Source organism: Vitis riparia, chromosome 16 (assembly GCF_004353265.1).
Source record: "Vitis riparia cultivar Riparia Gloire de Montpellier isolate 1030 chromosome 16, EGFV_Vit.rip_1.0, whole genome shotgun sequence".
NCBI lineage: Eukaryota > Viridiplantae > Streptophyta > Magnoliopsida > Vitales > Vitaceae > Vitis > Vitis riparia.
The window spans coordinates 20,069,123-20,084,221 of NC_048446.1; the positions used below are offsets into that span (position 1 = coordinate 20,069,123).

Below are 15,099 nucleotides of genomic sequence, written 5' to 3' on the forward strand. Positions count from 1 at the left end.
TCATCATTTTTAGAGGCATTCACATCATTATAGAGTAAATTAATGTCGGAGTTATTATTCTAGAGCGTTGCTTTCCACAGGAGAATAAATCTTTACCCTTCTAAAAATCTCCTTTATTCTATTGACATTCTCTATCCTCACTTTATATTATGCTCTATTCTCTCTTTCAAACTCTTAGCATCTCATCGACCAAATGTGACCTTTCCGCTATAGTTAATTACCTTATATAAATAATTATTAAAGGGGTTATGTAAATTTGCATAAATTCTCAAGATAAACCCTAACTGCAATAGTAAAAAATTAATAGAAATTTCAAATTTGTAACTTTAATAAAATTAATTGTGAGAATGAAAATCGCACACTCATATTCTATGAATTGATTTTTAAAAATAAGATTTTCATTTCCAAGTTTATGACTAATCAAACACAATCTCAACTTGATTTTGAGAAATTTAACAAGAGGTGGTATGACTTACAATAATAATATTAACAAAAAACCTTACCCCTTTTTGAACAAAATTTTTACTACTAATTCCCTATTTCACCATGATTTAATTTAAGTTTAATAAGGTAAAGAGAAAAATCCCAATGGGACAAAAAAATAATTCCTAGCAACAACCCACTCATATTTACAATAGAAAAGCAATTCTCACATCTTAAATAGCAATACAATCCACTAGGCAAGGATTTGTTTGGTGGCAATACAAGGATGAACTGAGAATATCATTCCATTGGTTGCTACTTCATTCCATTAGAAAGGGAATGAAGAATTTTCATTTTCCTTCCATGAACTAGCTCCATAAATTTCATTCCTTCATCCTCTACTCAATCTCCTTCATCCTTCAAAACGAAAAGAAAGACATTTATCTCTACTCAACATAAAGATATCATTCTTGTTCCTAAGACAAAGAATTAAAAAAATAAAATAAAAATTGACAATTATGTTTATGGGCCTTTAATTCTATATAACAGGGAAACTACAATACTTATATTGTATATTTCATTCCATTTTGGTTGATTTAAGGAGCCTTTAAAGTTGATTGCAAATGATAAGTTGTTCAAAAGCCAAACATGCTAGGTGGGTGTATAGTTTTTCTATCAAGCATGCTAATAATGCTCTTAGCTGAGTCATACTTAGGGTTTAGGTAACCGGTATTGATAGGATTAAAGATGAGTATCTTAAAGCTTGTTTAGAAACTAATTTCGGAATTTGAAAACTCGTTTGATTTTTTTTTTTCATATAAAAAAATTATTTTTTGAATTTTTTTTCTAAAAATAGAATGTTTTTTGAGAATATATTTTAATTATTTAAGTTATTTTCATTTTTTTTAGAATTGTTTTTAAAAAAAATAATGCAAATACAGAAAATGATTGAACACAAATAAAAGTTACTTTTAAGAAATATTTAAAAACGGAATCAAATTTTTAAAGAAACTTTTGTTCTAAAAGAACATGAGAATCATTTTTAAAAATTATTTTTAAAAAACGTTCTCAAACTGGCCATAGGTTTCATTAGGAACTTTCTAATTTGGGAATTACATGCAAAAGGATTTGCACGTCATTTTTCAGGTCATTGTTAAAAGCTGACATTGTTAATTATTATTCTTATTATTTTCATCGAACAACCAAATATGAGAAAATCATTTTTTTAATAATTTTTTTTCTTTCCTTAGTACTAAACATAACCTAAAGCAAACCCTATAGTAAGAACAAATAATGCAGATATGATGTGAACCAAGTACTCACTTGTAAGCATATGCTTCTAATGAAATCCTCTATAGAGACCCTTAGAAGGCATCTGCCATATCATAGGAGCTTCCCTGCAGTTAACAATTTTTCTTTTGTTAGCCTCTTGCCCAAAGGCCTAAATATAATATACAATCTGATCATAAACATGAATTCATTACCCTTGTCCACTTGTATATTTGCAACGGTTGATATGGTCAATGGTGAATTTCTCAAATGAAGCACAAAGGTCCCGTGTTACTCCTGTTGTCTCATGAGATGGCACAATGTTATAAACCTTCAAAACCTGGATGTAACATGAATTCTCCTCCACAATGTCTACTGCCCAAAGGAGATGGAACTGCCTTTTGATAATGTACTGCATCAAATGAGTCCCATTGATGGCATATGGGTTTCTGACTTTGGGACGCCAACCACTTGAGAGCTTCTCTAGCAGAGAAAGTACTTCCTTGTGAACCGCGGTGTTCATAATCTTGGCCATGGATTCCCAGAACTTGTCATCAAAAAAGACCTGCAACAAAGATCAAGGTAAGTAGGAAAAAGTTTCAGGTTTTTTTTTTTGAGATGGCTAAGAATCCTGATTTGATTATTTTACAAGCAAATTTTTTACTCCAAGTCGTGAATGAAACTATGAATATGAAAATCACTCTAATTTTCAAAGCACAAGCGCCTTTACCCTTGTTTTCATTGAAAAAATCGAAAACTTCAAAAAATATTTGAGAGGGAAATGAGAGATTTTTATTATTTGTTGGAAAGTGCCCCAAATTCACAATTAGTAGAGATTCTTTTGTGTAAAGAATATTATATAAAATATTTCATATATAAAATATTTCATATATTATTATATATTATATTTTCTTATGGAATAAGGAAAATTATTAGAAATATATCTATAAGTATTTGAAGTCATGAAAAAAAAATATCATGAGATGAAGATGGACTTGTAAAGACTATACAAGGTCAATAGAGATGTGAGAAAGAATGGAAGATGCTCGATAGAGCGGAGGTTTCATAGTTCAAAGTATGGATATAAGGAATGGAGAATCAGTAGTTATATATGGTTCTATACTCTATAATAGTTTTTATGGTATAATGAAAAGATTCTCTCTCATCTATAGATATAAGCATGGTTTAAAACCTCCTATATGATTAGTACAATATTATTATTATTATTATTATTATTATTATTATTATTATTATTATTATTATTATTTAATGGTGGTTTTTAGATAGTTATAAAACTCTCAAAAATTGCTTTTCCCGTGTTTTAAATTATTGGGTCAAGTCGGGTCGGATCAACTCACTAGGGCATCAAAGCTTATTTCCAATGGCATCTGTTGGCTTATATCTTAGGACAAATACTAAAAACTTGATGGAAAGGTCAACTTCAGGACATGAACTTAGATGGTGTTCACATATGAATTAATGTTCTTAACTAGATTTGGTTTTTACACAAAAGAATAGATTATATTTATGACAAGGAAAATGGCTAACAGAAAATGAGAATACCTTCCATCTTGTGTTCCTGAAGAGTTGAGAAGCCATATGGTGTACACCATCAAGATGGTAACGCTCAAGGAAGCAGACAATGAGAGCCTTGGCCAGGTTGGTATCCTCATAAGCGTTATAGAAACACCTCTGCGCTTTAGCATGCTGGACTACTTTTTCCCAAACAGAGTGACTGTCCTCTAAAGTCCTGGCATTTCCTGTTATCCAAAGGCAATGCCTAGACAAACAAAATGGCAAATTTTTTGTTGAAAAGCCTTAGTATAATTTTTTTTTTTTTTTTTTTTTTTGTAAAGAATATTTCGTAAGTTGATATGTTATTATAATGTTAGACTTCCTCATAAAATAACGTCTAAGTGATGATAGGAAAAGTCAATAAAATAAAGATGAACTTGTAAAGACTATCATACTAATAAAGATGTGAGGAAAAATAAAAGACATTCAATGGAATGAAAGAGTTTGTGATTTATGGTGTAAATATAAGGAGTGAGAAATATAAGACTCATGTTTCAGGAACTGATAGTACAATAAAATGATTATCATTCATTTATGGACGTAGGCATGTTTAGTTGAACCACGTTAAAACCTCATGTATATTTATGTAGATTATTACTTCATTACCTTGCTCGGGTAAGAGACACATTTGCTCTTCTATAATTTTTGACAAAACCGATGTGGCCTCCACCGTTACATCTGACAGTGGAGATAATAATCACATCCTCTTCATCACCTTGAAATCCATCAACAGTAGAAACTTTGATAGAGAATTCACTCTCTGCATCTGTGCTATATGCCTTCCCAAGTTTTTTCTGAATTTCATGAACTTGAGCCTTGTATGGTGATATGATACCAACACTAACTTTCTCTTTTCTGGCTTTGGTTTCTGTATAGAATAGAAATTAATTGAAGAAAGACAGAATTCCCCATCTCAGAGATGGTCCAAAGTATACAGTCAATATATTATAACAACACCATACCTTGAAAGAGGCTTGCAATGATCTGAGAGACCACAGCTACCTCCACCATGTTTTTTGAGCTATGTCTTACATTAAATTCCTCAAGTTCTGGCACTGTGGAAGCTACATTTATAAAAGAGAATGGCCCATACATGCTTCCATGGAGGAAGCGCCTAGTGTAGATAGCTTCTTTCACTTTTGGAGCATTGATGATATCTCCTTCATAGAATTCGTTATTGGGAAAAAGGCTTATGGATGGATGCATTCTGTATTGGACGTCAAGAAGGTGCTTGTAGTGTCTCAATGATACCAATCTCTCGAACAAACTTCTTTCGAATTTGGTATTCTCCAACTCCTAACATAGCATATGTTTCATATATCAAACAGAGAAAAGCATGCCATAACTTTCAAAGCAAAAAAGAGAAAAATTAGGGTCTGATTGATAGTTATTTTTTAAAACAATTTTTTATTTTAAAAAACAAAAAATAAGTTTGACGACCAAATTTTTGTTCTTAAAAAAAAAAATAGAGTATTTTTACAGAACATCTTTTAAAGCCCGTTTGACACTAATTTTATAAAACACTTCTAACATTTTTAATATTTGAAAAATTTTATTATTCAAGTGTTAGAAATACTAGAAACCTTTTTTGGAATCACTCCCAAACGTACCCTTAATTAGTTTTTTTGTTGTTTTTAGAAAACACTTCCCAAACAAAGTCTAAGCATTCCAAACCTTGCTTTTCACCAATGCCGGTAGTTGCATCTCGTCTCCTACTAGAACTGCATGGCGGATTCCAGAAATTTGCAAAGGAATGGTGGACTCGCATTCTTTTAGCTGAGCAGCTTCATCAATAACCAGCAATTCAATGGCTTTCATATCTTTGGTGTGCAGTAATTTGGATGAGCTCGAAACAGTGCAGAAAATCAAGACGGCATTTTTCAAACATAAACTTTTGATTTTGTATTCATTAGCAAGAGTTGGAACAGAGAACATTTTGCCAAGGCTTCTGAGTGTTTGAAGGCAGACTTCTGTTCTCCTCTGCAATTCAGGAAGCCGACGGATCCTTTTTCCTTTATCTTCAAATTTATCGAGGTCTTCCTCTATAGAATGCAACAAATCTGATAGATTTTTCAGCAAATTCAGAGCTCTGACCATATTTTTCATCACATCTAGTGGAATCATTGAGGTTGGCAAGTGGGTGTACAAATTTACAGTGTAAACCTTCAGCTGCCCATGAACCAAATCAAACCTCTCCACAAAATCCTGGGATATAAAGAAATCATCACATTCTCCACCACTGAATTTCAAGCTTTGAAAACTTTTTTTATCGATTTCTTCCTTCTCATCTATGAAAATTCCCTTCCCCTGCTTCCCCTGCTTCCCCTGTTTCCCCTGTTCCTCATTGCCTTCATCTTCTCTGTTCCCCAAGCATAAATTGTAGTTTCGTTCAAGGTTTTGCAGCAAAGTTATCATAGATTCTAAGCTGTGTTTCCACCCGGAACCTTGAGCGAAACACCGGGCTAGGATATTAGCACGGGAATCAAGAAAGATATCGTGAAGTTCATCGTCACTATCAATCTGCATTCCCCTAGTACTCCCAAAAAGAACAATATCTCCCATCCCATAAGTACCATTCTCAAGAGACCCTTTAACAAAGCTCAACAGCCTCTCCGTCGCTCGTAAAACTGCAGTATTAGTTGGGGCACAAGCAAGAGTCCTGCATTTCATCTTCAAGACAGCAAATAATAACGAGGCGACGGTCTTCGTCTTCCCTGTTCCAGGAGGACCCTTTATCAGTTTTACACTATTCTCATGATGACACATGGCTGCAGAAATACAGCTTAAAACAGCTTCTTCTTGGGAAAGATTTAGACCGAAAGATCGAATCCTGTCCTCTAAATCTGTTACAGATTTGAAGGCCTCTGAACCAGAGGAGCACATAGCACATCCTCTCCCAGCCTGAAAGATGTAAAAATGCCATCATAAAGAAAGAATGAATGAGAAGAAACATAATCCTTAAAACTAAAAAGAACACACCCAACAGAGAAAAATGAATGATAATTCTTACTGAGGAGTCAGTTTGCAGAACTTTGTCGATAATTCTGATGTTTCCCCCACGAGGACTCCGGTGCAATGCCTCCCATATACAATTATTTGTAGTAATATTTATCAAATATACCGCATAAATAGTTCGTCTCTTCTTATTATCCGACATGATTTGTTCATGCATCATGGGCTTTGGCAACTGTATTTGGAGCTTATCAGAGGTTTTTCCATAAGATCCTGTAACTAAAGCGATATTGTAACAACTTTCTGACTCGATGTAGTATGGTATTTTATCTGTTAATGCAATGATGTCTCCTGCCTGAGGCTCATACACTTCCGCATTATTTCCATTACCTTCTACGCTCTTCAGTGAAACATCATATAGTAAGTATCTGGGAAGCTTGAATTGTGAGGATTTTTCAATAGACATCACTTCTCTAGCAGGTGTATCCACTGAAGTTGGCTCCCATGTACTGGACTCAGACTCAGACTCAGATGCTTCACAAGCTGTTCTAATGCTTGAAGACAAATCAGCACGGGTTTCCTCTATGAGCGACACAATGAATGATCCCATGTAATGCTGCCTTGAAGAGAATTTATCTGGGATTGGACTCACCTGTTTGAGAGAACATAAGCCAGTTGAAATTTGGATTATTTGAAAGCGAAAAAGAAAAATTATCGTCTTATGAACTGTGAAGCTTTTATGCTTTAAGACCCAACTGAATCCATAAGGCTATATTTATCTCACAAATGATAGCTTAATCGAGGTTAGAGTTTGATTCTTTGTCTTTAAGGTTATGTTCCGTTTCGAAAAGTATTAAGCAAAAAATGAAAAATGTTAAAAGGAAAATGATTTTCTCATGTTTGATTTTATTATTAGTTAAAATTTTATATGTTTTTAAATTATTTAATTTTTATAAAGAATAGTTAAAATAAGTGAAATGAGTTCGAAATAAAAATATAAAAATAATTTATTGATTTTAAATTTATTTTTTATATTTACTCATTTTTTCTTTTACTTTTCCCCTTTATTTTCTCTCTCACATTTTCTTTCAAATTTTCTAGGAATCAGACATAGTCTAAGACAAACCACTCCACTTAGATGGTTAAGATACAAGGATTTACATCTCTCAAGATATAACGATCGTTTTCTTGTGATAATAGTACTTAGAATCATAAAAATAAAATAGCGAATCGTTTGATGATTTATGCTTCCTTGAATAGTAGATTGGGCCGAATAAATGTTTAACTAGACTTTGAATGTTAGAAGGATATGTTTGATCATACTTAAAAGACAAATGACTAAACAAAAAAAGGATACATTAAAGAAAACATAGTGAAGAAGAAAGGAATAGAGAAAATGCACTGAAAAAGTATATTTCCAAAGAATGCCTTTGATGTCACTTTAATTTCATCCATCTATGAGCATTTTTTCATCCCTTTGACACCAAAGTTCAATTTCATCTTAAACATTATTATTTGTATCATAACATTGAGCGTGTATATATATATATATATATGTACGTATGTATATACATATAGCGAGGCTTCAAATCTATGATCAATTGAGAATTAGTGATACTAATTAGCAAAAAATTAATCAAAAGAAAATGTAATATTGCAAACCTTGTCTTTGTAAAGAGCTTGGTTTTGTACATCATTGAGAGACCAAGAGAAGACGTGATCTATTAGGCCTGTACTTTTGGGTTTCCTTCCATATTGCTTCTCCATCTTCTCTCCTTCTCCTCCACAGTATGATCGATCAGCTCCCAAAACCCGCCTCCACTCTCATTCCAATCACATGGAACAAGCTGCAGAATCCAGCAAAAAAAAGAGATCAATTTTACTTACACTGAAGAAAATGATCAGAAGGAAGGTACCCAGTTTGCTTTCATGAAGAAAGATAAGTATGAACAAATTGGATCTCCTTTATAATGACTTTTGCTTTGAACTAAAGCTAAGTTTGCCTACCAGATAAGAAAATAGAGACCGTACGAATCCAATAAAGAAACCTATCAGAAATAACCAAGAAAGAAGGCATTGATGACAAGTCAATTAAATAGAAGGAAAGGGAGTTATGCTTTTGGAAGTGGGTATTTGTGCCTGTGAAGTTGTATGCTCACTGTTCACTTTATTGTGTGGTGATGATGGCCAAAGACTAGGAAGACTAGAAAAGAAGAAAAGTGAAAGGGGAATATGGGGAGAAGCTATTATTGGGGGACAGTTTAATGGTCATGGAAGTCAATGATGTTTTTCTTGTTAGTTGATAAGAGTTGTTAGGCAGAGAACAAAAAAGGATAGAAGGAGAATTTAACATTCCCCATAGCCCCTGTAGCGATCCGCTCCAGCAAGGGGGCCCATGATTCACTTCCCTCATGAATCCTCTTATGTGTTTATAAAGTTCAAAGAAAACCAATGAGCCATCGTAGCTTCAAAATGTGTGCCTACAAAGTTACAAGAAAATCTCACTACGTATAATACTATTGCTTTGATGTCATTTGCAATCATCCGTTTCCTTTCATGTAGATTATACACTCTAAGTATTACGGGCTTGTGGACCCCGCATTTCGACCCATGCGCTTCCACTCGATGGTGAGCTAGATTTTTATTTAAAAATGATTTTATTTATTAGAAAATGACTTTGAATCACCACTTATTTTTATTTTATTTTTAAAAGGATAAACAAAATAAGAAAAAAAACCTAAGTGTGACTCCTTATCTTAGAAAAGGTGGTCTGTGAAAAACCGGATCAAGCTCGGGGGTCAGGTTACTATCGGGAAGGTACGGTAAAGACTGTAGCATCCCTCTAAGTCCCTAAAGTCGGATCTCTACAAATAAAATGAAGTTGACGTGGCAATCAATAGAAAAATCAATTGATACTTAAATCGATAATGCACATATGGGAATCAAAACATGCATAGAGAATGACCAGAATGGGAGTGGATGTGTACCCTGGGCCACGAACGAGCAATGCGCTATCATAAAAATGAGGTCAATGTACAATAAAGAGCACAAAACATATCATATGCATCACCAAACAGAAATTAAAATTGTTCGAGGGAAAACTGAATTTTTGAAAATTGGAGTCTTAGAGATTATTTGAAAATTGGATTTTTAGAAATTAAATGTAAGAATGAGAATTTTAAAAATTAAATTTGAAAGAAATTAGAATTTTGAAAATTATTTGAGAGTTTGGGATTTTAAAAAAATTAAATTAAGAAAATTGGGACTTTGGAAATTAAATTTTGAAAGAAATCAGAATTGAAAATTAATTGAGAAGTAGAAACTATGAAAATTGAATTATAAAAATTGGAAATCATTCGAAAGCATATTTTTTAAAAATAAATGAATAAAATGATAATAATAAATAAGTAATGGAATAAATGCGAGAATTGGAATATTGGAAATTTAAAATTAAGTTCGGAAATTAGAAAATTGGAATTTCAGATAACTAAATTTGGAAATCGAAATTTTGAAGAATTATTTAAAGACGGAATTTTAAATAAATGAATAAGTGAATAAATAAATAAATAAATGGAATAATAATAATGACGAAATAATAATGATTGGATAAATAATTGCAGAAGTTAGGATTTCGGAAATTGGAAATTGAACTTAGAGATTGGAAATTTAAAAAATTATTTAGGGATGAAATTTTAAATAAATGAACAAGTGAATAAATAAATTAATAAAATAACGAAAATAATAATGATGAGATAAATAATTACGAAGATGGGAATTTTGGAAACTGAAAATTGAATTTAGAGATTGGAAATTTGAAGAATTATTTAGAGATGAGATTTTAAATAAATGGATAAGTGAATAAATAAATGAATGAAATAATAATAATGATGAAATAATAAAGATTAGGTAAATAATTGCGAACAATAGAATTTTGAAAATTGAAGATTGAATTTAGAGATTGAAAATTTGAGAAATTATTTAGAGATGAGATTTTAAATATATGAATAAGTGAATAAATAAATGAATGAAATAATAATAATAACGAAAATAATCATTAAACAAATGACTGTGAATAATAGAATTTTTTAAATTGGAAATTAAATTTGGAAGACGGAATTTTGAAAATTTGTTTAAAGATGGAAATTTAAGAATTTTTAAAATAAATAAATAAATGAAATAATAACAAAAATAATACTTAAACGAATTAACGTAAATAATGAAATTTTTTAGATCGAAAATTAAATTTGGTAGTCGAAATTTTGAAGAATTGTTTAAAAGTGAAAATTTTAAAATAAATAAATAAATGGATAATAATAATAATAACGAAAATAATACTTAAATAAATCAACATGTGAAATCTTTGAAATCAGAATGAACAAATAAATAGATAAGTGAGTGAGAAGGTGTGGCACTTTGGGTGGGTCAATGCAAAGACGGGGTCATGCGCGCGGGCCCGTTCTGGAAAAGTACTCTTTCAGATACTTCCCTTCTCAACACTGTGAGTCCAATTCAAATGGCAGATTCAGGTTTGATTCAGATCACTTTGAAGCAACTTTTCATTAAAGGGGAGCCAAATGCTGGCCCATTAGCAATCATCAACTCATTCGGACTGTAGTCACTGTACCTCAATGGCCTTATCTTTCCTCAGTGGGTCTAAAGGAACTTGAGATGACACTCTGGCACCAATTCTTTTGCTGATAGCATCCTTTATCATGAGATGATCATAAACATCTGGCAGTTCAACAAAGGCTTCACAAGCTTTGACAATAGAAAAGGCATAGATTTCATTTCCGATACTGACCAAACCTCAAGGCACCAAGTCCCTACAGCAAGGATCTCCACATGACTAAGTGGCATAAGAATCTCTCTCGACATGTTACTGTAGTCCTCACTGAAATGCTGAAGATCTCTATCCCAATGCATCATGCGAATATCAAGTTTAGCATTAATCAAAGACATCATGTCCAGCGACCAGCACATTTTATTTTCGGACATTTTCTTCGGACTCTCAGAAGTCAGAACCAATATTAATTCGAGCAAAGCCGTGACAATTGGTGGAATTTCAAACACTCCAGAACTGGACTACCCATCAAAATACTCCGAATCGCTTCCTCATTCAACTCAGCATACCCAATTAATAAACTCTTGAGCCAAGTCTCATATCTAAATTTTTGCAGATGGTGGGGATCCTCATCATCATTGAATCCTAAATTCTGCTCTTCCACGCCCTTCCTTATCGCAAATCGAAGCCTCAATGTAACGCAATCTTCTTGTAATTTATTTTCGACAACTCGGTCCATACAGTCCATGTAGATGGTAAATTTCTGAACCTTGCAATCAGGGGTCGTGGAATATGCATGCGTGAGGGGCCTTGGGTGCAAAGGGACTGAAAGTAGGTCGGGTTATTGGACTGCTTAGTGAATATGGGCATGAAGGGCATGTCGGGCATGAGATTTGGTTTGATTGGAATGCGAATTTTATGAGAAAAGCTTGGGAAGAAATGCTAAGGGATCATGTTCACGACTGCATGCACGTGAGAGGATATGGAATTAGGTGAATGGGGAATGAAGATGAGAGGTGGTGAAATGAAGAATGGAAGTACATGTACATGGTGGGTATGGGAAAGAGAATGGGTGTGAAACGGGTATGTGCATGGGATAGGCATAATGCGGGCATGCATGGTGCAAGAAGTGAGCGTTAAAAGGTGGAGGCATGGCGGTGAGAATGTGTACATAGGGTAATGGGCATGCCGGAACATGGTGCGAAGGTCGGTGAAGGTGCTGCAATGGGTATGTTTATTGGAGGGAAGGGGCATGACGAGTGGAATGGGCGGCCAGCAGCGGGTACAGTGGGCATGAAAGAGGGTAAGATGGGTACGGAGGTTGGGAATGGAACGGGATGGAGGTGGCTTTGTGTATGGGGCTTCATGCATGCGGGTATGGAATGGATGTGGTGATTAGAGAAATCAATGGTTTTTTAGGTTCATGGGGAATGAGTTAGTGAGAGAAGGTGAGAGAAATGGGTTAGTGTTTATGTTCATGGGTGGCATGGATGATGGGAGTGCGGTGTTTGAAAATGGTTGACTCCACGTGCTTCATCCGTGCCCTCCATTATGAAAAGTTCTCCCCGTTCCAGTCTGCCTATAAACAAATACACAGACATTGTACCCATCTAGAACTGAGGCTGCAAACGATGCATCGTCTTCAAAAACATCAGCTTGGTTTGCCAGGGGACCAAAAACAGCATCAAACTTGAAGCTTGGGTGCCCCATTTGATTTTACTGTAAGCTCACCATCCTTAGCAGATTCAAAATCAACCACCATTGAAGCTCCAGCTGCAATTTCTTCACCATTCAGTGGCCTACATCGACAAAATACCCTTGTGTTCCCTTTCGACTCTAAAACCTTATTGTAAAGTTCCCTTTGTTCCTTAACCCCTTCAATAAATTTGACCTTAAGACCTTCATAGGAATCTGTTTGCTGTCCCATTTATAGACTGAATGGTAGAGCTCATTTCATTCATATCTGCAAGGCACTTCTCATATGATGAAACCTCTTGGGACAGGTTAATGTGTTCTAATATCAAAACCTTCAACTTTCTTTTCATGCCCCTCAAGGACGAGAACTATTTGCTCTTCTCCTTCACTTTTCCCTCAATGGCAAGAGCCAAAGACACAATTTGCATTGATTTTCGCATGAACTCATTCTAGAGATCCTGTAGGGACTTCCAAGCTTCATTATTTCCCTCACGCGATCTCCTTGACACTTTCACCGAATTTGTCACTTCTTTAGCAGCCCATTTTAAAAGTTCCATAATTGATCAAACCAAGAAAGTTTCATTTGAGGACTAATCGGAGAATGCTCAACTCCATACATCAAGAAAAAAAAAAAAGGAGGCATTCACAATACCGATTTCCTCACATAAACCCAATCAAGACATCCCCTCACAACCACAAAGACAGCAGTAAAATTCCACTAGAAAAAAAAATCCCAAGAATTTTCCCCTGAGGCTCTGGATTAGACCCAGCTGCTCTGAATCAAGCCAATGGCAGTCCGACAAAGGGAACGAATGACGCGCCAGTGAATGCCTACCTTGAGCTGTACTCAACGGAGTCACCAGAGGGTCATGAAGGCGGGAAGGAAGTGGAAGAGCTTGATATTCAACAAGGGGGTTGCTGGTCTAGTGGAACATGGCACTCAGTTTCTGACAGGAGTTGCTTCCACAGGATCAAATGCCACCACGTGCTCACCACTAACAGAAGCCAATTATCTCCCACATTCCCTCATACCCGAGGAAATCCTGACCCCACAACCTCCATAAACAGAGAAAGAAAGGAAAAAAAATACGAACATAAACAGAGCATAACCACGGGAAAGCAATCAAGCCATTGAACTAGATCCTGCTTCATGTACTAATCAGAGGATCCGGAACAGGTGGAGGAAACAGGGAGTAATAATATGATTGATAAAAGACCGAGCTCAAAAGAGCAAAACGACACAACAGTTATTCATCAAAGGAATCCAAGTAACCGGGAAAGAACCAAAACAAAGTAAGCATGAAAACTCAGATTTCGCACAGTTCACTGCGCAATAAAATAAAATAATAACATTCAAGGAGCAGGATGAAATGATCAAAACCTGTGACGACGGGGAAGAGAGAATAAGAAAGGTGTGAAGAAACCGTACCTGAAGTGTTCCTCTGATCCTCCAAAGATCGGTAAGTCTTTTTTTTCTCTTCTTCGATACTCTTAGCTCAGTTTTTGTCTTCCCCCGCAAGCCACACTACCTGCTCCACTGTGCATTGCTCAGGGAAGATGTCATCCTCAACTACCGCCAGCCATGCTCTTTGTCACATGCCCATACAGCTGGTTCTCGGGAGGTTCCCCTCCAAAAATGCAAGGAAAAGAAAGAATAACAACTCCCCCGGGCCCTCACCACAAAGGGGTCTACAGGACTTTTATGGCTTTAATATGAATTTAAAACATTTACCATATATTCTTTACTCTAAACATAATGAGTTTTTATGGCTTTAATACAAATTTATACAATTAAAAATGGTCATTACATATATAATATCAAAAAAAAAAAATTATCATAAATTTACACTTTTATTATTTTCAAGGAAATGTGAAAAATATAAATATAATATAACCTTTCACTTAATTTCTAACTCTTACACTAATACTTAGATTCATGCGTGCATATTGTACATGCCCAACTTGTGTCTAATACTTGAAGTATATTACTTGTGACTCATTTAGAACATTTGTGAGTTGATCATTAGTTTTCACGATGAGATACAAATTTGGCAAGATATGATTTTTTTCTTAATAAAGTGTCAATCATTCTCAGCATACTTTGTTTTATTATCAACGATGAATTATATTATAAATTATGTTAATTATGACTTTTTTTCCCACAACTATTATTATAAACTCAACTTCTACGTTTAATTATGTCATCGCTGGGGTAGATATTCTATTAACAATGGGTAGCATAATCTTCATTTATGAAAGGCTCACATGTTATATGACGATGCTGCTTGTATAGAATTCCCTTCCCAAGACGTGATCAAAATTTGAGCTAACTATAGATGAGGAGAAGCAAGTGAATGAATATATTAACTTATAACCCTCACTATATAAGCAATATTTGATCAAAGCAAGAGGCAAATAAATCAATCTTTTAACAAGGCTTTGATATATACCTTTGAATTTGTCAAAAGAATTTCACCTTCATCAATATACCCTTGAATTAGTCGAAAGGGTTTCATTTTCATCATCTACTTGAGAATTCACCTTTGGAGGAAGTATTAGTTGGCTTACATCTTAATATTTGCTAGTTTAAATCTTTACATCATAGTTTCTTTTAACAAATCTAA

The 15,099-nt window shown here is 34.3% G+C and overlaps 1 protein-coding gene across 1 annotated transcript; it reads right to left on the reverse strand.

The window, feature by feature from the left end:
* Window positions 1-574: 574 nt before the first annotated feature.
* LOC117933726 lies at window positions 575-8,427 on the reverse strand. Its single transcript, XM_034855238.1, has 10 exons — window positions 8,227-8,427; window positions 7,882-8,066; window positions 6,278-6,871; window positions 4,942-6,168; window positions 4,230-4,563; window positions 3,874-4,135; window positions 3,256-3,472; window positions 1,908-2,257; window positions 1,747-1,820; window positions 575-840 (listed from the first exon to the last, which is right to left on the reverse strand). Exons 2-9 carry the CDS (start codon window positions 7,984-7,986, stop codon window positions 1,763-1,765), a joined length of 3,147 nt encoding a protein of 1,048 aa, XP_034711129.1. The 5' UTR covers window positions 7,987-8,066; window positions 8,227-8,427; the 3' UTR covers window positions 575-840; window positions 1,747-1,762.
* Window positions 8,428-15,099: the final 6,672 nt, after the last annotated feature.